The sequence below is a fragment of the Chlorocebus sabaeus genome, chromosome 25 (assembly GCF_047675955.1).
Source record: "Chlorocebus sabaeus isolate Y175 chromosome 25, mChlSab1.0.hap1, whole genome shotgun sequence".
NCBI classification, from domain to species: Eukaryota; Metazoa; Chordata; class Mammalia; order Primates; family Cercopithecidae; genus Chlorocebus; species Chlorocebus sabaeus.
In genome coordinates this window covers 74,809,989-74,837,160 of record NC_132928.1, presented here as the reverse complement: position 1 = coordinate 74,837,160, position 27,172 = coordinate 74,809,989, and the positions used below count along the sequence as shown (strand labels likewise).

The following is a 27,172-nucleotide window of genomic DNA, read 5'->3' as shown; positions in this document are numbered from 1 at the left end:
AGAAAAAACATTGTTATCATTTTGTGAGGTTCACTGCAACAATTATAAAATGCCAAGAAAGAGGATTAGATACGGGATAGTTTGCTAGACTCACTCAGTAGGCTGGGTAATTCCTTCAAGCATACTGGCCTGGTACTGACAGTAAAAGCACACATTATTCCATAAGACAATCTCCAGGGATGCTTGTCTACTAGCTAACACCATAAAATTAAACTCACCAATGGAAGAGTCTATGTGTTATCACACACAAGCCAAAGGGATGTTTGACACGAAGTTTGCACATTCGCTTGTTTTTGTAAAATGAAAGTAACGTTTCATCAGAAGGTGTTTCTCCAGTTAGACTTATTAGCAAAGATAAGCAAACCCTCAATGCCCAACATATAGCAACTGGGTTTGTTGCAGTAAAAGCCTCAGGCTTAGTAAGCATCTTCACAACTGCTGACATTCAGTTCCAGCAGCACCCTGGAGACATGCCACAATGTTCCCTGGCTTCTAAAACATCTTTACTGGAGAAATCAACATTGCTAGTATAATACTCTCAGCTAAGTATCCATTGATCAAAATAAATAATGATAAAGCACATGACGGTATCTCAAGAATCACTTTTAGGAAGTTTATCTACAAATCACTTTCTTCAGTGGCTCCTGTCCCATTATTAAGGCTGAACATGTATCTGGCTATTTAGGCTGAGAAACGGTAAACTTTTTCAAGGAGAAAAGTCAACTAAATCATTTTGGTGTCTCTAGCATAATGCCTGGTATGTAGAAGATCTATAAACATTTATTAACTGAAGTGAAATTTTAACTGATTGTGATGAATGCAAACAGGAACCAACAACCTCAGGTTTGCAAAGGTAAGCCAATAGCAGAAATGCTTCGTAGACGTTAGGAAGCGAACACCTTATCCAGATGTTTATTATATAGGTAAAATTTCATTACAACTATCTATCTTCAATAAATTTATCTCTTTTAAAAATAATAGTAAGTACATGGATAGAAATGGTATTCCTCATTTCTAGGACTAGGAGAGAATGCTAAGTCTTTAGACAGTAAGTGAGCAGGTAAATAGAAGTGCCTGTGAAGACAGTCAGATGCAGAAAAAATGCCTTCCTGACACTGCTCCTCTGTCTCTAGCCTTCCTGAAAGGTTCTTTGCTGTATTTAATTAGCCTTGAAGGCAGAGATGGACACAAATGTTGACAGCACGGAGAGAGCTTAGCAGGTAATTGTTACTTGACAGCAAAGAAGAGAACTGAGGAGTACAGGAACAGCTCCAGTCAATTTTCTTCTCTATCTACAGAAAATAGCACATTGGAAAGAAGTCCATGACTCAAAAGGACTGTTGGCTGGACATGGATATAAGAAAGCACTATTTCCATTAGGTTTTCATTACAAAGAACAGTTCAAATCTAAGCGAAACATATACTTACTACAGGTCATCAGCTCTCACATGGAAATGACTTTGTTATGAATATTAATTATAATGAGATATATCAGAAAGGGGTTTTACTTGTATATAACATTCCAAAATCTAGCTTAATCATCACCAAGAACACAGGGTCCTGCTCTAAGCAAAGCCAACTGAGACTTGTACAGAGAAGGCCTTCCTGTAAAACTCCATTTAGCCAAGGTCTCATAAGATTTTGGTTCTAAAATCTGAGTTTACTGAAACGAAAAAGAGGATATGATGAACACCACTGGCCATGGGAAGGAGCCTGATATTCCGGCCATTAGCGCCTCTGCCCCAACATCCAACCCCTGGAATCCTCTGGGCGGTTTCCACCCCACTTGAATAGCTTTTACTATTCTTTATGTCCTTATTGAACTCGGTTAATTACTAACTTATTTCATCTGAAATGCTGTGTTCGCTGAAGAAAAGTAAAAAACACAGTAAACAAAAAGAAATAAAAAATAACCTCTAACATCCACTGCCATGCCCTACTCTTCCCACCCATTAAAGAATTATTCTGTTAAAAAGTTTTTATTTTTAAATGGTAAAGGGGCTGAAAGAGGTGAGTTCCTAACTTACCGGAAATTATTGCAGCCAAGGACTACTCCAACTATGTTCTTGCCTATGTCGTGCACGTCGCCTTTAACAGTGGCCAGCACAATGGTGCCCTGGTAAGGGTCCTGGAAAGGAAGCCAAGCAGCTCAGCAAGGCAGGGTTGCTCAGGGCAGAGCACCTAGTTCTCCAGAGCAAGGCAGGGGCCAGCGCAGAAAGCAACTCAATACAACCAAGAACACCTCAAAGACAGACCTGGAAACAAAAGCCCAAGCAGTTCAAAGGAGGACCACCTAACGGGCTACCCCAAGGGGCTTCAACCAAGATCAGGGGTCCCATCCTTTCAAAGAATAGCTGATGTTCACACACAAAACAGCCCCACAGCTGAAGACCACAGCCTTAACTCTGGGTCAGGCGGAACCTATTGGACAAATGTTTACTGCTAGCAATTCAGGGAGAGGCAGGGGAGAGGGCAACAGGTTAACTGTATGTGTGTGTCCCATCCAAATCTGAAAAACTACAAAAGCCCAGGCAGAGGGCACATGAGTACCTTTCCTCAGCACTGCTGTTCTACGCACAGTCAGCATCCCCCACCACTCCCCCAAATTAAGAAAAAAAGCAAAACAAGAAGGTTTTTTTTATCAACTCTGTCTGAGCTATGCACAAACACAGATCAATTTAAAAATTCAGAATCCTAGGGGCCAAAGCTGCCCGAGCTTCACAAGGAGCTAAACAAGGTCAAAAAGCTTAATGATTTACTCTGGTGGTGCAGCCAACAAGAATTAAATTGAATCCAGAAGTGGTGCCAAGGACATCACCAGCAGAGAGAGACTATTCAGTTAAGAGTTTTCTAAAAACAAGCATGACTCAATTGCCTCAAGGGCAGGGACACACCTTTATAGTGAGTAGTGCCCGGCACAGTACTCGGCACATCACAGGAGCTTTGTAAATGACCGGTTAATGAAGGAATACAGGAATGAAATGGCTTTGTCTTGAAAACATAGGTTTTGATTGAAAATTTGTATCTATATTAAAAATGTGATAAAGCTACATTCAAAAGAAAGTCCCAGAGTACTCTGATATTTGGTTAAAAAAGCCACAGATGTGGGATCATTTCTCTCTTTTATCCTCAATAACGAATACAGCCAAGCCTGACTGCTTAGGCCTCTACCACCACCTCAGGTCTTCCAGGTCAACTCACTGAAGGCCCATAGGCCTGAACAAAATGACTTGCCTCTTCTTCTATTGTGCCGTTAAGCACTCTGGTTTCTTCTCTTTCTTTTTCCATGAAAGGGATAAGGTGGCCAACAGCCTTCTTCATAACCCGGGCTGACTTTATAACCTGAGAAAAAAAGCATAGAATCAGGCATCTTTCCCAAACCACAGGAACAACTGCTGATGGCCACTTGTGAAATTTGGGCACGCATTAAGAATGCATGCTTTGACTTCAGGACAGCCACACTGGAGTCTTTTGACAGTAGGCAGAATAAAGGATAAGCTTCCTGGAGGGAAAGCCAGTGAATAAGGGACAGCAGAAGGAAAACAAGGCTAGAAATCAAATGTTGCAATTTCTTCTTCTGAACTTCTGCTTGTTTCTTTTTCCTCTGTCTAGGAGGCCCTCTATCTTTTATCCAAGAGTTCTATGTATCCTTCAGGACCAAAGCTTCTCCACCATGAGCCCATTCCCAGCCTACTTTTCTCAATCCCCAGCTTTACAACTCACTTAAAATCTAGCCTTACATTTAGGCAAGATGAGGGCCTTTTAGTTTCTCAAATGCTGCAGTCACTAACCTACATGCTCAACAAGTATGTGTTAACTGAGGTGGTTAGTAGCTGCTGTAAATCAGAATGAGAGTTCTGGCTTTACTTTAAACAAACCCCCTAATGTGCTGCTATTTAAAACAGAAACATTTGTCTCGAAATATGCACCTTACAGATGAATAGTGCCTGGACAAATCAAGTCTTAATGCTAGTCACTCTACATTTATCTTGGGTTTTATTTTACTTTTGGAGGGGAGAGATAGGCATTGGGGGTAAGAGGTGATACAAAAATTAGAACATAAGGCCAGGCACGGTGGCTCATGCCTGTAATCCCAGCACTTTGGGAGGCCAAGGCGGGTGGATCACGAAGTCAGGAGTTCAAGACCAGCCTGGCCAAGATGGTGAAATCCCGTCTCTACTAAAAAAATACAAAATAATTAGCTGGGCATGGTGGCATGCACCTGTAATCCCAGCTACTCCGGAGGCTGAGGCAGAGAATTACTTAAACCTGGAGGGGCAGAGGTTGCAGTGAGCTGAGATTGTGCCACTGTACTCCAGCCTGGGCGACAGAGGGAGACTCCGTCTCAAAAAAAAAAAAAAAAAAAAAAAAAAAAAATTAGAACATAAGGATTATGATAGATTATGATGCTACGAATTTTTGGATGATTTCTAACATCCACACCACTCCAAAGATGGATTTTTCCAGACACGACTCCTAAACACATTTGGAGCAGGAATGACTAGCCAATGCCACTGAACTCTTGCTCAAATTAAAACCTGAGAAATACATCCCAAATCAGCATGTATTAAATAACAAAGAAAAGATGCAACTGTGAAAATTTCTCCCCATCTTTTGCCAACCTGAGGTAGAAACATTTTTCCAGCTCCAAAAAGATCACCAACAATTTTCATTCCATTCATCAGGGGTCCTTCAATTATATTGAGAGGTCGGGGATATCTTTCTTGGTTTAACCTGGCTTCCTCAGTATCCTCAATGATATGTTTTTCAATGCCCTAAAAAAAAGACAAAAAAAAAAAAAAAGAAAGAAAAAAAAGATCACCTAAAAAAACTGCATTACCTCCACAGAGCCATCATGAAAATGCTTAAGAGCATAGGTTCCAGAATCAGAGTGCACGGGTTCAATCTGGCTTCCTATCACTAATTTAGGCAATTCAATAAGCCTCAGTTTCCTCAATTAGAATATTACAATAGTATCTCATATGTTTATTTTGAGGATTGAGATAAAGTGCTTAGCTGGCTTTACTGATACAAAGTAAATACCTCATACACTTCCAAAACAGAATGTTGTATGCAGTAAATACATACAATTTCATATGCCAATTAAAAAAATGCTTTAAAATGTACCTCAGTAAAATAAGCTAACAAAGAAGGACTAATAAGTTCAAATGCATCATAAAACACATTTTGTATCTTAGTGTTTTACCAGATTATACATTAATAAATACCTGTGGGGAAATCAGTACGTTTTCTCACTGTAATGCTGTAGGGCTGGGGAGAAACGACACTGGACGGGGCCCTTAAATGAAGTTCAAATCCATGAAGACTCCACTGACTTATCCACCCTTCAATGACAAGCCCCACTCCTCCAAGGTCCCCAGTTCAATGATCCTTGGATTGGCTGACTAGCTCCACAAATTGAAATATGTGAATCTCAAAAGGTGCAAGAGTTAACTATGTTAAACTCTAGAGCCAAAGAGGAAAATAAAAAAAAGAACTCTGAGATTCTCCAGACTCACACATGAGAAAACTGTAGCCAAGAGATTATTGATCTTGCCTAAAGCCTAAAATTCCAACTATGAAACTGACTTGCAGACCAACTGACAGCAACTTAGTCCAGGACAGGATTCACAGCCTCAGCACTGCTGACACCTGGGAGGGAATATTCTTTGTTGTTTGGGGCTGTCCTGGGCACTGTAGGATGTTTAGCAGCATCCCTGGCCATAGGATGCCAGTAATACCTTCCACGCACAGTTATGACAATCAAAAATGTCTCTGAACACTGTCAAATGTGCTATGGCGGGGGGATTGGGGGACAGCAAGGGGGACCTCCCCAGGTTGAGAATCAGTGGTCTAGAGCATCTCCTTCTCCAGCTACTGTCAGCACCACACCGCCCGCAACAGCACCAGTCAGCCACGATGAGGCTCCAGGCCTCCAGTTCAGGCTCCTGTAACTCACCTTCACAAGCGCATACTCAAGGCGTTCTTCGACAGGGCCATTTCTCCACTCATCCGTCTGAATGACTTTCTTCCCTCCTGTGCCTTGAGTCTGAATTGAAATTGAAACCAAGAAATGGATACAACTCGTCACTAACAAAACTGTTTGATGGCAAAAAAATAAAAGAAAATAAAAAATAAAAACCTGTATCTTATTTTTCTTTTACTATTCCAGCCCCTAGTAGACTGTCCAGCATAAAATAAGATCTCAATGAATGTTTGAGGGAAGGGGAGGGAAAAATGAGAAATCTTTTAGGGTTTGAACAGTTAGTGTAGAGACAGAGTAAAGTTCCATTCTTTCCTTTCCCTCTTTTCTAAAAATAACAACTCAAGACAAAATATTTCCAGGACAGTGAGAGAAGCTATACTCCAAACCCAATGAGCCTTCAAAGATCTCAACAAGGATCACCACTACCCACAAACAGATGCAGGGAGGCCATAATGAAGCTAAGTCAGACATCAAAGGTGGGCATACCAGGAGGTATGACACAGACTATGCTCTCAAGGACTCTGCCATTGTTATGGTTTGAAGGTGTCCTCCAAAAGTTGTGTTGGAAACCTAATCCCCCTGCCCCCATGAATGGATTAATGAATTAATGACGGATGGATTAATGTTGCTACCATGGAAGCAGGTTTGCTATCTCTCTGGCTCTCTTGCCCTCTTCACATGAGATGCCCTCTGCCATGTTATGACACAGCAAGAAGGCCCTCACCAGGGGCCAAGGCCATGCTCTTGGACTTCCCAGCTGCTAATTAAACTTCTTTATAAATTACCCAGTCTTTGGTATCCCGTTAGAGCAAACTCATGACTAAGACAGCCATATCATAAGAGAGGTAGAAAATATGTAAAGAAAGAAAGAGAGTATATGTCAAGGGCTGAATGAGTACATAATATAGACTAGGTACGTATGAATTTTGAGGGAGGAATGCTTATCGTAAGCTATGGTGGCAAAGAAAGGTTTCAAAGAAGCTGAATGATGAGAGGGGGCAGATTCAGCAAAGGAACAAAAGCGCAATGATCATGGCACACATGATAAATTGCATTACTTTACTGTTTTCTCCACCTCAACTGGTGGTACCAGCTGCCAAACTGGAAACCTAAGTATCACCTTTGAATTTCCATTCACTACTCAAGTTCAATCAATCACCTCATCCTAATGATCACACCTCAATATTTTTCTCTCCACCCTGCCTCCATTTTCATAGCCCAAGAACTAAGTGGTCTCTACAGTGCAGAATCATTCTGGTCTGATTCGTCTTCCACACTGTAGCCAAACAGATGCTTCTAAAATGCAAATCGGATCCAACTGCTCCCTGTGAAAAAAGTCTCTGTGTAAGTTTCCTATTGCTTTCATGACATGGTACTGATTCCTTACCACACCATCCAATGCCTTAATGAGATGGTGTGGCTGTGACCCCACCCAAATCTCATCTTGACTTGTAGCTCCCACAACTCCCACATGTCGTGGGAGGGAAGCAGTGGGAGGTAACTCAATCATGTGGAAAAGTCTTTCCTGTGCTGTTCTTGTGATAGTGAATAAGTCTCACAAGATCTAATGGTTTTACAAAGGGGAGTTTCCCTGCACAAGTTCTCTCTTATCTGTTGTCATATAACATGTGCCTTTCGCCTTCCACTATGACTGTGAGGCCTCCCCAGCCACGTGGAACTGTGAGTCCATTAAACCTCAGTTTCTTCATAAATTACCCAGTCTCAGGTATGTCTTCATCAGCAGTGTAAGAACGGACTAAGACACCTGACCTGGCTTTCTCCTATAGCTTCCTCTTCTGCCATTCCCAACAAACTTCAGCCATCCATAACACTTCTGTTCCTTATGCTCTCCATCATCTCTTCACCTCCAGGCCTTCACATTTGTTCATCTGACATACATTTATGCAGTACCTTTGACAATGCCAGACTCTGGCTAGATGCAAATCTCTCTCCCCTGGCAGGGACCACAAGCACTGCACTCTACTCCCAAACCTTGGCCTGGCTACCTCCTTTATTTCTCTCAAGTCTCACCTGACCTATCACATCCCCTGGGAAGCTTTCCCTGACCACCTCTAGTTTGAGGTCAGAATCTCCCTCAGGCTTCTCCTAGCATCCTGCACTTCCCCTCTCACAGCACTTGCTGCACTGGGTGACAATCGCCTCTATACATTTTTGCATGTGTCACTGAGCTGTAGGCTCTAAGACGGTAGGGGTACATCTCTCTTACTAGTTAGATTCTCTAAGTTCAATCAAATGAATGGCTCAGAGCGACACTTCAGTAAATATTAGCTGGATGAATTAATGCTACACAAAGACTGATTTTGCTGGAGTAATGTTTGTCCAGGGTGGTAGAGGCCAAACCACAGAGGGCCAAAAATCCATGCTGTGGAGTTTAAATTTAACCTTCCAGGCAATTGCATGGGAAGAAAGGGGAGACATTATTCAAAGTTCTAAAGCTGCAGATTAACATTCAAAGTCACATGTTTAAGGGAATCACAAAATGGGGAGAATATCTAAATAGTCCCTGATGAAGGCCTGGACTCAGTAGTGGTAACAGGAGGAAAGGAAAGGACAAACATAAAGGTATTAATAGACAATAACTAAGAAGGAGAGGAGGGAGAAATGCAAATCAAAACCACAATGAGATACCATCTCACGCCAGTTAGAATGGCGATCAATAAAAAGTCAGGAAACAACAGATGCTGGAGAGGATGTGGAGAAATAGGAATGCTTTTACACTGCTGGTGGGAGTGTAAATTAGTTCAACCATTGTGGAAGACAGTGTGGCGATTCCTCAAGGATCTAGAACCAGAAATACCATTTGACCCAGTGATCCCATTACTGGGTATATACCCAAAGGATTATAAATCATTCTACTATAAAGACACATGCACATGTATGTTTTTTGTGGCACTGTTCATAATAGCAAAGACTTGAAACCAACCCAAATGCCCATCAATGACAGACTGGATAAAGAAAATGTGGCACATACATACCATGGAATACTGTGCAGCCATAAAAAAGGGTGAGTTCATGTCCTTTGCAGGGACATGGATGAAGCTGGAAACCATCATACTCAACAAACTAACACAGGAACAGAAAACCAAACACCGCATATTCTCACTCATAAGTGTGAATTGAACAATGAGAACACATGGGCACAAGGAGGGGAACACCACACACCAGAGCCTGTAGGGGGCTTGGGAGGCTAGGGAAGGGATAGCATTAGGAGAAATATCTAATGTAGATGATGGGTCGATGGGTGCAGCAAACCACCACAGCATGTGTATACCTATGTAACAAACCTGCACGTTCTGCACATGTATCCCAGAACTTAAAGTATAATTTTAAAAAAAAAGAAGAAGAAGAAAAAGAAAGAGAGGAAGAAGGAATTGGGGAGAACTCCAAGATTTAGGGCCAAAGAGGTAACTGGAATAATAACAACACAATGACTCTCATATGTTGAAAAATCTGAACGAGATAGTAATCAAAAAAGAAACCGTCCCTCTAATGTTCACAGTTCCATCACTTGATACCTGTAAACACCATTTGTTCTATTAGCCACACAATCAGACAATTCCTACCTGGCGGATGGAGTTCTGCTGTGTAAAAACAGGGCAGTGTGTTCCAAACACTCTTGAAAAAAGGATCTGGTGTGTCCACAGAAAAATACCACAATGTGCCAGACTTATGGGGTGGAAAGGGGGCAAAAAATATGTGATTATGGACAGAGGCAAAAGAGGATACAAAGAGCAGTAAAGAATTCACTGAAGTGTTGGAGGTTGCGATGTCTAAAAACTGTCCCACCTGATAGCTATGTTCCAAACCTGATGAATTTGACTCAGGAAAGCAATACTTAAAATGAAACAGTACAGTTAAAAGTAGTTATTTCAGAAATACACAATGGCATGCTGAGGCCCATCTTACTTTTCATGTAGTTATTCAATAGGGAGTTCTCCATGATAAACATCCAAGGTGCTACACAGTTTTCACACACTAAGGAAGACCAGACCCAGGCACACTCTGGAAGCTTAGTACATAGAAAGCTACAAAGCAAATTGACCAAGCAATTGTCATGTCCATCTGGCTACTCCTTGTATCTGTACGTGTACAAAGCTAAAGAGAAAAACTACTACTTCCCACTCCAGAGTTGCTTCTGCCTCACAGGGGCCTCATGGTTGTGTAGGTTATAAAAGGAAATAAACTGTTGCAGAGAAAGCCAAAGAAGAATGTGAGCCCAAATGACGAAGGGAGGGATCAAGGCCAAATCAAAGAACAGAATATTTTCCCAGAAAGTATCAAGAATATTCTCAAGCTCCAGGGTCATTCCACATCCATTCTATCCAGAGCAGCAATCCTTCCACTCCACAGGAGGCCTGGCCTCCATTAGGGTACCATTTAATAAAGATCCTCCACGTAAATTACATGGTATCTGGAAATTTTTATTGTCAAAAATAATTTACTTACCACAGGTCAGTCTGAACCCAATCAGGGAAATTATTTTTCAGAAAAATCCCATTCCTCCCCAAACATGAGATTAGAGAGCCTTGGAAGATCAGAGGCAGTATTCTTCCCACCAGTTTCAATAATATATCAGACAGGAATCTGGGTGCAGACTTCCTCATTTGCAATAACCAAAAGAGATCATTCTCTTATAAAAGAGAAAAAAATCCCTTGACTCTTATTTGCCTCATAATATTCCTGCTCTTCATGCTCCATTTGCACTCAGCGCATCCCAAGGAATTGCTACAGAGCTGGCAACTCCCAGGAGTTATTAGAGGATACCTGTTTTGGTTATTAATTCTCTTAATGGCAACGGAAGTCACCTTGAAGGTAGACAGCCTCCCTGACAGAGAGGTCAGTGGCTTATGAGAAGCCCTCATGGTTACATTAAGAATGAGGAAATTCTTCCATGATGAACTGTTAAGCTCTTGCAATTGCTATTAAGATTTCCCTCACTTTGACAGTGTCTCCAGGGGCAAAACTTCTTGGCAGCTCAGCATGACATACAGAAATGAAAGCTTGTAAACAATTGCTAAGAGAGTACAGACCAAAAGAATGTCTAGCACAAAATACAATGCTAAAAAAACCTGAAATGGGAATGGTCTTACAAATAAGGAGCCCCTTTCCTAAGTGAGAGGGCTGCCTCCTCTGGATAGATCAGGGAAAAGATAAAAACACATCATTTCATGGGTTAATTAAGAACTGTCTAATATGACTTCATGACAATAGAGGCTATGATGCCCCTTTGGCCTTCAACAGAACTCTCCGACAGTTATTAATGAAGGGCCCCCTACTAGGTAGAAGATGGACCATGACTCAAAACTGAATAGTGTTTAACGCCCATGTCTCAGTGTTCAAAGAATAAGACAGGACTAAGCACTCTGTCTATGTGAACAAAAACGGTTAATAGGAAAAAAAATTAAAATCTATGGAATGTTTCTTAAGTAATGTGCTGAGAAGTAGAAACTTGATTGTATCTGCCACAACCAAATGAGACATTCTGTCCTGGGTCCACATGAGAAACTAGAAATGTTTTTAAGGAACTGAGAGGAGGGTCATGTGAGCTTTGGCACAGTGTCTGAACTCCTTTCAGCTTTGTTGAGCCTAAGGCTTCCATAAGCAATTTCAGAAATCTAAGTCTTACTAACAGTAAAGCCAATAAAACAAGGATGTGGTTACTTTCAGAGTGTCCTATCCTTCTTCCAGAGCATTTTATTACTCTTCTGTAGAAGAGGAAAAGTTGGCTGTTCTATCAGAGCTAAATTCAGATTCTAACATGGAAAATATTAACAAAGTTGGCAAGAGACACAAAAGCATCCTACCACTTTCTCAACATGCTTTGTCGGAAAAATGTCTTCCTTTGCCATCATTCTCTTAGACAGATTAAAATGCAAGTTCTTTTGAGGTAAAGATCTCAACTTTCCTTAAACTGAATTCTAGGAAGCAGCATCTATGATAGATACTTCATGTGCCTAGGACTGCCCCCAACATGTAAGTGAGAAACAAGCTGGTATTTGAATTAGCTATAATTATACTCATTTTTTACAGATCAAATGTGCACAGACTTCAAGCCTTGAACTGCAGAACTTTGCCACAGATGGACTAGATCCTAACATAAACAGGTATACAAACCAAAACACGTAACAGCGGGGACCACGTAATGCTAACACAGCCACACAAGAAAATCCAGAACAGCTATTTCAAATAATGAGGTAGAAAAATATCAAGTAAAATGGAAATATGTTCCCAGTACACTGCTAAGAAAATATTACCATAAAAGCATCTATAGTTCTATTTTTGTAAAAAAAAATGTGTGTACATGTACCTATGCATGCATATTCATTTTGCAAAAAGAAAAAAAAAACTCCCATTACTTAAAGGTTATAACAAAATCTCAAGTGTTTAACTTTGGGTGGTAGGATTACAAGTGATTTTTATTTTCTTCCTTTGCTTACCAGAATTTTGTAAATTTTCTAGAACTAATATGTTACTTGGTACAAGAAAAATAAATTTTACATTTTAAAATAAATTTAAAGAAACCTAAGTCCAGAATACAGAAGCAGCCTAGGCATGGTCTGTTTATCCTTCCTTGCCCTAGCTACACCACCATCTCTGCAACTCTCTGTAGAAATCTTCAGTGATCTAAATATATGATTCGATATTTGCTTCTATTCCACAATGAAGGTCTACTAACTGTAGGTGAGTAATACATTCAAACATAGGAAAAATCCATCCATTAGAACACTTGTCTGTCTACCTGGGCATAACGTAAGAGCTTCTCCGTGGCCTCAGGGTCTTTATTCCAGATGAGATCTTCACAGAGCTGCAGAAGTTCCTTATGGATATCATCATACACAGGGAGGTTTCCAGCATTCACTATTCCCATGTCCATGCCAGACTAAGGGCAATACAAATAAAAATGAGAATTTACAGTGATACCCTAAGTCAGCGATCAGCAAACTTTTCTCTGTAAAGGGCCAGATAGAAACTATTTTAGGCCATAGCCTCTGTCACAGCTACTCAACTTTGCAGTTACAGCATAAAAGCAGCCACAGACAAGATACAAGTGAATGGGTGTGGCTCTATCCCAATAAAATCTTATTTACAGAAACTGGGAGCAGGCCAGACTTAGCCTAGATGCCACACTTTGAAAACCCCTACCCCAAGTAAAAGCTGGTTTCCGCAGGACAAATAGTTCTTCTCCCATACCTTGATTGCATGGTAAAGGAAAACCCCATGCATTGCTTCTCGAATGGCTTCCATTCCTCGGAAGGAGAAGGACAAGTTGGAAAGACCTCCACTTATTCTGGCTCCAGGTAATGTTTCCTGGCAAAAATGTTAAAACATGAAAAGATTCCCCTTTTTGCTAAAAACAGCAATCACATCTCTTAAGCTTTATATAGGAGTCGAAAGAAAAAAAAACAAAAAACAAAAATCATCCGAAGTTCAAAGTAATTCAGAGCTTCCTGTTACTAGACATAGAGCAAAGCTTGCTGTATTATGGTATCACAAAGGTGCTGCTTCATAAGTAGTTTTTCCTACTAGATTCCATTCTCCCTACAGAAAACACGTGAGTGTACACACACACACACACACACACACACACACACACAGAAAGACAAAGAGGAATTCCCTATTCATTAAACGTACAAATTACTAGAAGGCTTCCATAGCCTAAATGAACAGACTCCCTAGTTCACTATAAACTTGACCAACTATAAAAGGACAAAAGGAAATTGAAGTTCCAACCATACCAATAACAGTAACAAGCATCATCAGACATGTGGAATGACAGGAACTCTCACTTACTATTATTGGCTCAAGAATCTAGGGAGACAGTTTGTCATTATCTACTACTATGAGCCAACCATTCCACTTCTGGGAATATGCTACAGAGAAGCTCAGGCATGTATGTCTAAGATACATATATAAGAATACTCAGAGCAGCATTGTTCATAATGTCCAAAAGCTGGAAACAAACTAGATGTCCATTAACAATAGAACAGTTAATTGTGGTATAGTTATACCACAGAATATTATACATTAATAAAAATGAACAAACAGCTACAGACACACAGATAAATCTTTAAAATGAAGTTAAGCAAGAAAAAAAAAGCATAAAAATATTATGATTCTTTTTATTAGGCTCAAAAGCAGGCAAAACCAAACTATATCATTCAGATATTCAGTCAATTCTTATTATTTTGTGGTAGTTATGTTCCTTAAGGTCACTGCAAACACTGAATTAGGGAATACCAGAGCATTGCTCCTAGGAGAAATACAGGGTTAGGTTCCTGGGAGCCCCAATCACATTTTTTGTCAACCAATGAATACATAACCTTGTTCTGTGTGTTCATGTTAAGATACTTTATCTAATATTTATTGTTGATTAACTAACACTGAATTCACAGCCAATGGCACTATAACGCATGTCTGAACAAAGCTTGTCTAACACACATATTTCCTCCATGAGGCACATCACAGCCTTCTTGCACTTAGGAACACTAGACAGCACTAGTATGGGGCCATTTTAAAAAGTGACCTCACCAACAAAAAGCATAAAAATGTGAAAAATATGGCATTAGACTGCAAAAAGGACATCTGTGTACACGATGAGAGCTGAAATAAGAAAGTAGGTCACTGCCATGTTTGACCTCTTTGGGAACAATATGGGTCGGGCCACTCAAATTTTCCACCACTCTGCATATGGGTATGTCTAAATAACTGCAGAAGTGACGTATTGATTTTGGGGTCACAAATAAATTTCAGTGAGTGTATGAATTTGCGAATACAAAATCCATGGATGATGCAAATCAAATCTACATGTATAAGCAATAAATTTATGAAGAAAAGCAACAGAGTAGCATCATAAAACTCAGGATGATAGCTACTTTATAAAATTGAGAATGAGGTATAACCACAAAAGGAGAGACAGATGAGGGCGCTCGCTATGCTCTATTTTGGGACCTAAATGAAGGCTCTCATATGCTTCATAATTAATTATTTCTTAGGTTCTGTGGTTTTTTGTTTTGTTTTGTTTTGTTTCGTTTTGTTCAAGACAGGGTCTCACTCCGTTGCCCAGGCTACAGTGCAGTGGCGTGATCCCGGCTCACCGCAACCTCCACCATCCTGGGTTCAAGCGAGTTCATCAGGCTCTGTTATATTCTACAGTCTGTTGGTTACACAAGTTAAAACTCTACTAAAGAAAAAAAAAGGCCGGGCGCGGTGGCTCAAGCCTGTAATCCTAGTACTTTGGGAGGCCGAGACGGGCGGATCATGAGGTCAGGAGATCGAGACCATCCTGGCTAACACGGTGAAACCCCGTCTCTACTAAAAAGTACAAAAAACTAGCCGGGCGAGGTGGTGGGCGCCTGTAGTCCCAGCTACTCGGCAGGCTGAGGCAGGAGAATGGTGTAAACCCGGGAGGCGGAGCTTGCAGTGAGCTGAGATCCGGCCACTGCACTCCAGCCTGGGCGACAGAGCCAGACTCCGTCTCAAAAAAAAAAAAAAAAAAAAAGAAAAAAGAAAAAAAAAATAAGGTCTCCTACGTTTCAGAAAAACAATTTACTAACTAAGAACAAGAATGTTAACATTTCAGCCAATAAATATATGTCAGCTCTAACCATTCATTAGACCCATGGGACGAATTTGAGCCATGACTTGGGAGAGAAAATGTCTACACTTACTTTAATGACTTTTGTTGCATGGATAAAATTAATGGCATACAAGTTGTGTTCTTCCATTCCAGTCCCAATGGTTAGGATATTAGGGTCAAAAATGATGTCATTTGGATTAAAGCCCAGTTTTTTCACAAGAAGATGGTAGGCCCGGGTGCACACACTGATTTTCGTGTCTGTTTCCGTTGCCTAGAGAAAAGAGCAAAAGATGTAGTTTGAAATAGAAAAATTAAGTATCTATTAAAATATGAATATTAAACACCTGTTATTTTATTTTAATAAAATATTAATATTAAAATATTAAGTGTTATCTATTAGAGCACATTTCACTCATTGAAAACACTCAAGTGTCAATGCTTGGATTTCACAGAAATCTAAATGCCAAGCAGCTTCCGATCACTTATCAAATTAGCTCAGAGGAGAGGTTGGTTTAAAGATCTCTTTGTGTGTTCACAAACACAGCAGCTATACTTTCCGCAAAAAATCAAATCATACATATACACACATATGGTATATTATGAAAAAGCTTCTAAAAAATACATGCATATGATAAAAAATCAAATATTACTAAAGGAGAGATTAACGTAAGTGCCCCTTCCTCTCATGACCTGCCAGCAGTGTCACAACCTATCACCCAGGACACACTGCCACTGCTTTCTCAGATCTTTTTGCAAAAACACTCTAAGTGTATTCAAGGATATGCATTTATTCCTCACCTCCACCCATTATAACACCGACTTAACATGTGTCTTAAGTCATAAATACAAATTAGTCTTTACCTTCAAAATAATGTCCCTAAAAGGCAAAACACTGACTCCAGCAACACTCATCCCCCAGCTGCTTCACATCAGCCTCAGAATCTTGGCCTACATCTCCAATCTCATCTCCTACCATGTGCCCTCTCCTCTACTCCGCACCCCCTACATTGCTCCTTTGGTGGTTCTGAAACCCGCCAAGCTTATTCCTCCCTCCGCAACTTTCATTTATTGCTGCCACTACCCAGAACATACTGTGACATGGCCTTGTGCTTCATAGGACTCAGGTTTCTGCCCAAGGGCCCCCTTTTCAGAGCCTACCTTAAATCACCCTCCCTAAACCAGCCACTTCCACCCTTCCTCACCTCCTCCATTCTTCTTCAGAGTATTTCTTTCCAGAAATTGTATTATTTTAGCAACATCTTTAGTATTTTTGGCTGTTTTGTTACTTATTAATTGGTAAACTCCTCTCTCCTAGCTGGAATGCCAGTCTTGTTGTATCCCCAGTGCCCAGAGCAGTGCCTGTCAACGTACGTGCTCAACATTATGTATGAATGCTGCTTTTACTCAAAGCATTTCTGAACTTTGTCATGGAAACTGTCTTCAGATCAAATTTACAACCTCAACACAGGGTATTCACCAAATCACATCCTGAATGATTTCTGGTTGTATGAAAAATCAAATCTACTCTTAAAAACGATTACTTGCTATCACTAGAGTGATAAGAAAAAATAAGTCACAATTCTGAAGGTCAATTCTCAATGAATGTGAAAAACATTCTTGAAAAATGGCCAACCCTACTGCAATCTGCATTGCAGACTTCTGTGGAGATGAGGGGGTGGGGACACTGACATAGGTCAAGTGCATCTAGTGAGGCCCTGGACAACAGAAATGAGGAGTAGGGGAATTATGAAAAGAACTCACTCTTAGATCTAATCTTTTGATCACTTACTACTTTGGTATTCTTTTTCAACTGTTTTCTTTGGTCTCTTTAATCGCTCCGGGCAGCTGCTGGGGTGAGATTTCACCTCTACTTGGGAGGGAAGTGTCTCTAGGAGTCAGCAGACAAAGCGGCCCAGGGAAAGAGAGACAGGAAGTAGTCTTTGTGGCCTCCCTGCACCCAGGCTTTAGGGAAGGTGGCAAGCTTTCGTCTTCCTTAATGGAATTTTCTCAATGCTTACTTCCTCTGCCTTCAATTAGAGTGAAAAGGTTAAGGTTGAGACTGAGATGTGTGTCAGAAAAAACTGGTCAGAAACAGGTCATTTGCAGCTGCCTTTAGTCTTGAATTTTTAAAGCTCACCCTTCACCAGACAGCCCAATAGAGTTCTAGGCTCTAGGTTCATGGCCGAGCTAAGCTCACTATGAGAGAAGGCACAGGGATGACCAGTGCCACTAGTGTTACTGAGTAACCTAGCCTGCTTGGTAGATGAAGAAGTCAAGGTCCTGGTCATTTCTCTCCTAAGCCATGAATATTATCTGGCCAAGCAGGGCAGGTTGAAGTGAACAGTATGTTACCCACAGGAGAGTAGGGTGTAGGGCCCAGCTGTGTACCAAAGACAGCCTTGCTTGTGGGATGAGCAGGAGCATCCTCAGGACAGGCATTCATTTCTAGAACCAAAACAGAGTCATCAACTCTAACCTCCATCAGCATGACGCCCTTGTCAAATTGTTCTCATGGTACCCAGCACAGTATCTGTGCCACAGGGTTGCACAACACTGTGCAACAGTGGTTGAGTGTCACTCAACCTCTGTCACTTGATTAAATAATGACTCTCAGAGTGAACACAGCGTTGGTTTACAGGCCTTTGTCAGGAGCAGGTCATATCATGTTAGGTTCACCAAGCTTCTGTCTTACCCCTCACCAGGGCTGTGGGACAGACACACCAATAAAGCCTCAATCGTGCTTGTGGATTTCACAGATCCAGAATAGAAGTTCAGTAAAACAACAGCTTTACTCCATCAGGAAGGGCTTTCAATCCTGGCTACACATTACAATAACCTGGAGGGATTTCTGTTTGCTTGTTTTTTATAATAGTAACACCTCACCCTGAACCAGTTAAATCAGAATCTGGAGATGAGGCCTCAGCAAGTGTTTTGTAAAAGCCCCTTAGTGATGCTAATATAAAGCCAAGTAAGAACCACTGACAGGTGAGATGTGGTACCTTCTCAGCTGGAGTAGAAGAAAAACTCAGTGATACTCTAAGCAGCAAGAAGGAAGGAATAAATGCCATGTACAGCTTTATCAAACTCTTAAGCCATAGAGAAGCTAGACTGTGACCAGTGAGTACAAGGCTTTACTTCTTAAGAAGCTCATGGCTCAGATTTTGCTAAAATACCAGACACTCAGGGAGTAATGCAATAAAACAATTTTTGATTTAGTCATCAAGGCAGATACTGTAAGGAAGAGAAGGACAATGTGTAGATTCTTTAATGTAGATTCTTTAAAGAACCTAGATTCTTTAATGTAGTCTGAAAAGGAGCAGAGATGGAACAGGGCTAACTTCAGAGGTGAGTTAAAGTTTTAAAATCCAACTGAACTAGCTGAAGATGGGCAAGAGAACCCTGGAGGAAGCAGAGGCCCATTCTGGGACTGTAGTTAAAAAAGAAGTGGTCCGGCCCAGTGCAGTGGCTCACATCTGTAATCCCAGCACTTTGGCAGGCTGAGGCAGGTGGATCACCTGAGGTCAGGAGTTTGAGAACAGCTTGGCCAACATGGTGAAAAAACACCTCTACTAAAAATACAAAAATTAGCCAGTTGTGGTGGCACACACCTATAGTCCTAGCTACTTGGGAGGCTGAGCCAGGAGAATTGCTTGAACCCAGGAAGCGGAGGTTGCAGAGCTGAGGTCGTGCTACTGCACTTCAGCCTGGATGACAGAGTGAGACTTGATCTCAAAAAAAAAAAAAACAACAACAAACCAGAAGTGATAGAAATGGATATTTGTGCCTTTCAAGAGAGACAGTGACAAGCAGGAAGATAAACACTGAAGAAAAGGAAGTGTCCAAAGGAAAAAATCTAAAAATCACAACCAAAGGGAAAAAATCTACCAAAGAAAAAATATGCCACTTACAATAAAAACAACAAACCAAACACATAGGAAAGATCTAGAGATTTCCCATTTAGGGATAATTACACAACTCCATTGAATGAGTAATTGGAAAGACATTCCATGTTCCTCAGAGACAAATCTAAACATTGGCAAGATACCAATTCCTTGTTATTTTCTAGGTTAGGATTATTTAGATATTAATCAAGATCTAATGGTTCTCATAATTAGAAATTTATTTTCAAATCATTTTAAAACAAGAAAACAAAAAAAAAAGGAAAATGTGTTGCATATATTGATTATTCTTTTATATAGTTCACACATGTGCAAACAAAAACTAATATAGACTATTCTGCTATTATGTGATAATTATATTTCTAAGAAACTTCACATTATCAAAAATTGTCATACAAAAAAGTCATTTTTGTGAACCTATGGATTATATGAAAAAAATTAAAAATAATTTCATTTAGAAAAAGAGAACTAAATCTAGAGTCAGTATACTTGTCCCATAGAAATTTCAATAATAAAGGTGTCCTGTATCTTGTTATGTAGAGCTAAGAATAACAGCTGGTCAAAACTATCAGCAACAACGAAAAGCACAGAAATGCTTTCTCATTGCCTTTCAATCCAGAAGTCTCAGGCCCAGCCTCCTGTCGTATCTGGTCTTGACCTTGCAGTTTTGTTTGTAACATGGATCACAGACATTAACCAAAGACTCCAACACAGCAGCCAGCTATTGAAACAAAGCTGGTGTGCCTTGCTTAGCCGCAAAAGTAGTTTCCCATTTGAGGGAGTTGTTGTTTTTCCCCTATAATCAGTGGTGTCAATCCAAGCAAAGCAAATCCCGGTTCTTAACTGACTGCTACATCCAATAGCATTATGAGAACTCAATCAACAGAAAACATGCCTTTATATAAAAAATACCTGTATTGCTGGCTTCTTAACTTTGAAAGTATACAGGATTTTTGCTTTGCTTCTTATAATTTTCAATATTTATGACAATTTGACAGTGAGCATACATGCGACTCCATAATCTGTATAATATTTAAATGCTCTGGAGAACAGTACAGTAAAATTATGTTACCTAAGTTATTTATTTCTCTTCAGTTGGGCACTTGGGCTGTTATATTTTCCATAATGTTGGTGTAAAATCTTGGCATATATAGTATCCTTACGCTGCTGAATTCTTTTGTTGGAATAATTGCCCAGAAATAAGATTATGAGCTTAAGGGGTATAAACAATTTTTTGTCTCTTGACAGGTATTACATTCTCTTTCAAAAGGACTGTACCAGTTTACACTACACTCTGCAACAAACGAGGCTTCAGTTTTATCACTGCTGTATCTACATAGACCTTGACCATTTTTAACTTTACTAATTTAGCAGGGATAAAACATTACCTTAAGGCTGCTCTAATTTGTATATATTTCATAACTAGTAGGTTATTTTGTTTTCCCACATTTGCTTTTAATTTGTGGTCACAGTCAAGTCTAAATTGGGAAAACCTATCCTTAGACAAGACCAAGCACTAAGCAGTGCCAATAAACAAAGCACAGGGTAAACATAGGATCTGGAAACATACACTAGTCTTCAAATGAGGAAGACCAAGGGTAAAAACTTGGTTCCACCATGTCCTAGACATGGCACTGGTCCACTGTAAAACGGGATGGCTGCCACCTCAGTGGTTACTCTGAAGACTAAATTAAATCACCTCTGCTGGTGGTTTTCAACCAAAAGATACATGAGAATCACCTCTAAGGCTTTAAAATGTCTAAAGCCAGGGCTCATCCCAGACCAAATGAGTCAAAACTCAAGGGCTGAAGTCCCGGGGTGTGTAAGTTTTTTCAAAAGCTCCAGCAGTGACTGCCCTTCCCTGTCAGAGTGAGTCTGCTTTGCACTCCTGGTTAAGCACCACAGATCCCTAAGGCGCAACATTCCATTCTCACTCTGAATTGACCTTGCTTCCAACTTCACCGAGAAAACAGAAGCAATTATAGACTCCCGCCAGCACATCAACCAGCATGCCTGCAGATCTGCACTCTTTACTCTGCCTTCTCTTTTGCACTTTGAGCAAACTGCCCAGCTACTGATCTAAAGCCACCCCTCCACTCACACAGTGATTGCCATCTCTCTCAACTCACAAGGTCATGGCTCTGGCAAACGCCTCCTTTCTCTCCTGCATCAATTCCTCCCTCTCTCTCCCAGATCATTCTCATCAGCTTACAAAAACATGCTGTCACAGAATCTACACACACACACACACACACATACACATACACACACATCCTTTCTTAACTTCGTATTTCCCCCCTGGTTTCCACCCTATTTCTTTGCTCCCCTAAATGGCAGAACTGTAAAAAGTTGCCTATACTGCTGCTTCTATTCTTCTCCTATTCTCTCTAAATCCACTCCAATAAAGCTTTCATCTCCTTGGAAACAGTACAGCAAGATCACAAATGACCCCATTTCTAATCCAATGGTAAACCCTTGGTCTCATCCCACTTGGTCTATCCACAACTCTTTAAACAGCTGATCATGCCCTTTTCTTTGATGCTTGTTCTTCACTTGGCTTCCAAGGGAACTCTCTCTTCTGACTCCCCTCCTACCATGTAGGCTGTTCCTTCTCATATCCTTCTGATGGTGTTTCCTCTTCTCCCCAGTGCCCTAAGCACTGTGGTTCTAAGACTCACTTAGTCCTAGGACTTCTCTACAGTCATTCCTTTGGCGAGCTCAGCCAGTCTCACTGCTTTAAATAGCATGTACAAATAATTCCCAAATAAAGGAATCCTATCTTCAAGCCAGACTTTGCCCACAAAATCCACTCATTTACACAACTGCACACTTGACATACCCACCACATACTATGTCCAAACCCAAACTTCTCCTTACCCCAGCCCAAATCTGCTTCTCAAAGTCTTTCTTACCTCAGTAGCTCCTTCCTTTCAATTGCCCAAGCCAACAAATTCTAAAATTATCCCTGACTCCTCTTTCTTTCACAACCTATACTCAATGTGAATGCAAATCCTATTGGCTCTATGTTAAAAATATATGTAGAAACAGATGATTTTTAACGTCCTCTTTTGCTTTCACCATGGCCCTACCCATCACCATATCTCATCTGAATGATAGCAATAAACTCTAACATTTCTGCTTTGGCCCTAACAGACCATTCTCCACAAAGAACCAGAGGGTTTAAACATGAGTCAGATCATATTTACCCCTGTGTTCAAAACTTTTCCGTGGTGTCCCCACTCACACTGGGTAACAATGTTAACCAAAAGTGTGAAGAAAGGCCGCCAAGGCCCTATGTGATTTGACCTGCCACCTTTCCAACCTTGTATCTTCCCAATCTCCTCCTCTCCCCTCTGCTCCAGCTACTCTGGCTTCCCTGTTGGTTTTCAAACACGACAAGCATCTATCTACCTCAAGATTCCCTCTGCAAAGAACACTCTTCCCCCACATTTTCACACGGCTCACCTAGGCTTCTGCTAAAATGTCACATCATCCATGAGGCCTTCCCAAACTATCCTACATAAAATAATATTCCCCCATCTCCCCGCTGAGGGGGGATCAAATACTCTTCATTTCCCTTCACCGTATTCAATACCATTCAATGTGTGTATACACACACACACGTTTATTATTATCTTTTTTTTTTTTGGAGACAGAGTCTAACTCTGTCACCCAGGCTGGAGTGCAGTGGTACGATCTCACCTCACTGTAACCTCAGTCTCCTGGGTTCAAGCAATTCTCATGCCTCAGCCTCTCCAGTAGCTAAGATTACGGGCATGCATTACCACATCTGGCTAATTTTTGTATTTAGTGGAGACGGGGTTTCACCACGTTGGCCAGGCTAGTCTCGAACTCCCGAATTCAGGTGATCCACCTGCCTCAGCCTCCCAAAGTGTTGGGATTACAAGTGTGAGCCACCACACCTGGCCAATTATTCATATATATACACATGTTTTAAAAATTTGTTATTCCCTTTGTCCCTAAGAATATAAATCATACATGAACAGGGACTAGGCTGCATTCTCTGCTGTCTCCTCAGAGATTAGAATAGGATCTGGCACATAGTAAGTGCTCAGGATATATTTGAAGATATTTGCCTCATTAAAAAGTAACAAGTTGCTATATATACCGGTTTTTTTTTTTTTTTGAGACAAAGTCTCATTCTGTCGCCCAGGCTAGAGTGCAGTGGCGCGATCTCGGCTCACTGCAAGCTCCGCCTCCCAGGTTCAAGCCATTGTCCTGCCTCAGCCTCCTGAGTAGCTGGGACTACAGGCGCCCGCCACTACGCCCGGCTAATTTTTTGTATATTCAGAAGAGACAGGGCTTCACCGTGTCAGCCAGGATGGCCTCGATCTCCTGACCTCATGATTCGCCCGCCTCGGCCTCCCAAAGTGCTGAGATTACAGGCATGAGCCACCATGCCCAGCCCACTATATATATTGTTAAAAGGAACATTCAGATAACAAAAAAAGAGCTTCTGGAAAAAGAAGAAATAAAACTCTAAATAGAGGGTCTGGAGGATAAATGTAGATATGAAAATCTCACCCGATGCAGAGTAGAATACCAGAGTTGGAAAATAGGAGAGAAATATAAGAAAATTAGACAACCTGTCCAAAACATTCAATATCTCAATAATACATGTACCAAAAAAGAAAATAAAACAATCCAAGGACACTTCCTACCACTGCAGCTGTGACTTTCACAAATGAAAGGCCTACTGAGTGCCAGCATAATGGATGGCTCATCATCGCAAGAATTCAGAACACAGAGGACACAAAAGATTCCCAAAGCGTCCAGAGAATAGAAAAACAAGTTTCACAAAAATAATCAAGAGTTAGAACAGCACTGGACTTCTTACCAATACTAGTGGGAACCAGAAGACAAAGGAGCAGTATTTTGAAAACACAGAACAACTTCAAGTTTGCACTCCTATGCCCATACAACTGCCAATTAAGCGTAAAAGTAGAATACGGCCATTTTCTGACACGTAAGGTTTCAAAAATATTTACTGCCATGTTTTCTTTCACAAGAAGCAGCTACCAGAGAATGCACTCTACCAAATGACCCAAAAAAAACACGTTAACCAAGAATGAGGAAATTATGAGTTCTAAAAACCTAAGAGAAAGGCAAACGGAACCCCAGGAGGAAGGTCACAGCTCTGCAGCTGGCCTACTGAGCAGCCGTTCCGGGTCATGTCAGAAGACTTGGAGGGAGAATTCTTCAAAAAAGTAGTATGACAGTCCTCTTAATGTGTCTGGCTACATTGGATACTGGAGGTTTACACAACTGGGGTACAATCTGAAGGCGAAATACATAGAAAACAATACAAACAAAAAGGTAAGTATTACCTTCATAGAAAACAAATAAAGAGTGAGAAAGGATAAGCAATCATAGTATACTATTGCATGGCTCAGCTTTTATAATGTTTAATAATGTAAGCACTGAAAACAATTATAGCTAAAATGAACTATATTGGGAAGGATAAAAGTAAAGCTGTACAGAGGGCAGTGGATGGTGAAAAGCTAAAAAACCTTTAATCATTGTAGAAAGTCAATAAATAAAAACTAAAACTGGAATTTGAAGATAAAGAAGTAGATGCTACAAGAATCAGCTTAAAAAGCTGAAAGTGGCTGCCTCAGGATCTAGAAGGCTGAGGGCTTTTGTTTTCCTTTTTGTTTACGGAACTATTTGTCTATCTGCAGAAAATACAATTATCAAAAGGTCCCATACCACACTAAACTTGTAGTGGAAGATAGCAACTTTTCAGATGGACAATTTTAACAATGTGTCTCAAAACAGTAAATGCGCACACTCTCTGACATAGCAATCCCACTTCAATGAACTGACTCTAAGAAAAATCATTTACAAGGGGAAATAGCTGCATGAATTAGGATATTCATTGGTCACTGAACTGTTCATGCTACTAAAATATTAGAAACACAATTTCATTCAATAATAGATAGTAAGTAAAACATACTAGAATGCAATGCAACCAGAAACCATGGAGTTTTAATCCCTATTCACTAAGATGGGAAAATGCCAACATTATGTTGAGTAGGGGAAAAGAGTTACAGAATACCAGGTATAATCTCATCCTATAAAATTTTTCATTTGCTAAAACCTCTTTTGCTCTTTCCCCACATGGCCATGTGGCTTGCTCTCTCCTTTTATTCCGGTTTTCAAATGTTCCCTCCTCAGACGATCTTACAAGACCACCTCTTCTAAACAGGCCAACTCTTCCCTGACAGCCTTTTCACTCGACCCTTTAGCACAGGCCCTGATGAATGAAACCAGATCGCCTAGACCTGAATCCCAGCACTGCAAACTGTTAGCTGTGTGACAACTGCAAGTCCTGGGACATCTCTGTGCTTTAGTTTCCTCACATGACATTCAAAAATAACAAGAATACACACCCACGGTTTATATGCTTGGAGGAAGAAGTGATTTAATGTGTGTTGTGTACTTGCTTGGTGTGAATTAAGGTTCAATATATGTTAACGATCAATATTCTCTCTCTTTTGCATTCTTCTGGATGATTTGAATTTTTTCACAATGAAAGAAAATGTATCTTTCATACAAAAAAATACATTTAAAAACAAAGAAAGACAGAAAGGAAAGAAAAAGTACATATAATCCCATTACTTGTTCATTGTCAGTATGTCCCCATTTGAGACCATCCCCATCTCAGACCATCCCTACTACCCCAGTTGACAACCATCAAATTCTTTTCTCTGCTTATACAGACACACATATGTAAATGTAAGTACTTTTATATTAAGTAAAATTGGGATCATGTCACTCACTTTTTTCATTTTTCAATATATTGAAGACATGGTTCCATCTCCTGATTCTTTTTAACTGCTGCACAGTATTCTATGTAGTAAGGACCAAGGTTTAAGCATTCCCCTAGTAATTGACATTTAGTGTTCTTAGCTTATTGCTACCACAATGCTACAATAAATGTGAACATATATCCTTATATACTCAACCTTATTACTAGATTCCCAGGAAGAGCTTAATCATAAGAAATAGATTTTTTAGTGGTTTTAAATAGGTACCAAAATATTCATGAAAAGTTATGTAAAGTATAAAACGTAACAATAATCAGTGTATCACATAGTTGAACTATTATTATATCTGAAGCTTCCCATGTGCCCCACCCTGATTCTATGGCAGAGGTATTATGAAGGCTGCCATTTATCAATCTTCTAATTTTTTCTTCTATTTGGTAAAGGAAACTAATCTCATTATTTCTTTATTTTTTATTTCTTTAATGCTTACAAAAGTTAGTATCTTCTCATAAGTTTATTGGCTATTTGTTATTTATTTTTATATAAACTGTTACTCATTTCCTTTGTCCATTTTCCTATTGGGTTGACTGGGGTGTTTTGCTCTCCGACTTACAGAAACTCTTTGCATATTAGGGATATTCACCCACTACTATTATTCATGTTGCAAATAACTAACTTTATTTTAGTATATGGTTGGAAATGGGAATCTAACTTTATTTTCTTCCAGATACATAGCCAGTCGTCCCAACAGCATTTCCTGAATACTTCAACCTTTCTTCATGAATACAAAGATTTTACTATATATCAGATTTTCATATACCATCATTGACCACATAAGGACACTTAAATCAATGATGGATCATATAAACAACAATGGTTCCCTAAGGTTATAATACTG

The 27,172-nt window shown here is 40.2% G+C and overlaps 1 protein-coding gene across 2 annotated transcripts in view; it reads right to left on the bottom strand.

Moving 5' to 3' along the window:
- The window catches only part of MTR (5-methyltetrahydrofolate-homocysteine methyltransferase), a 105,980-nt gene that overhangs the window by 34,387 nt on the left and 44,421 nt on the right, over window positions 1–27,172 (bottom strand). For both annotated transcript variants that reach the window (XM_007989889.3, XM_007989890.3), the window contains exons 16-22: window positions 15,676–15,855; window positions 13,199–13,315; window positions 12,747–12,887; window positions 5,960–6,049; window positions 4,623–4,775; window positions 3,235–3,342; window positions 2,028–2,128 (exon numbers count right to left, since the gene is read on the bottom strand). In XM_007989889.3, the coding sequence (XP_007988080.1) occupies window positions 2,028–2,128; window positions 3,235–3,342; window positions 4,623–4,775; window positions 5,960–6,049; window positions 12,747–12,887; window positions 13,199–13,315; window positions 15,676–15,855 (890 nt within the window). The remainder of the gene's footprint in view (window positions 1–2,027; window positions 2,129–3,234; window positions 3,343–4,622; window positions 4,776–5,959; window positions 6,050–12,746; window positions 12,888–13,198; window positions 13,316–15,675; window positions 15,856–27,172) is intronic.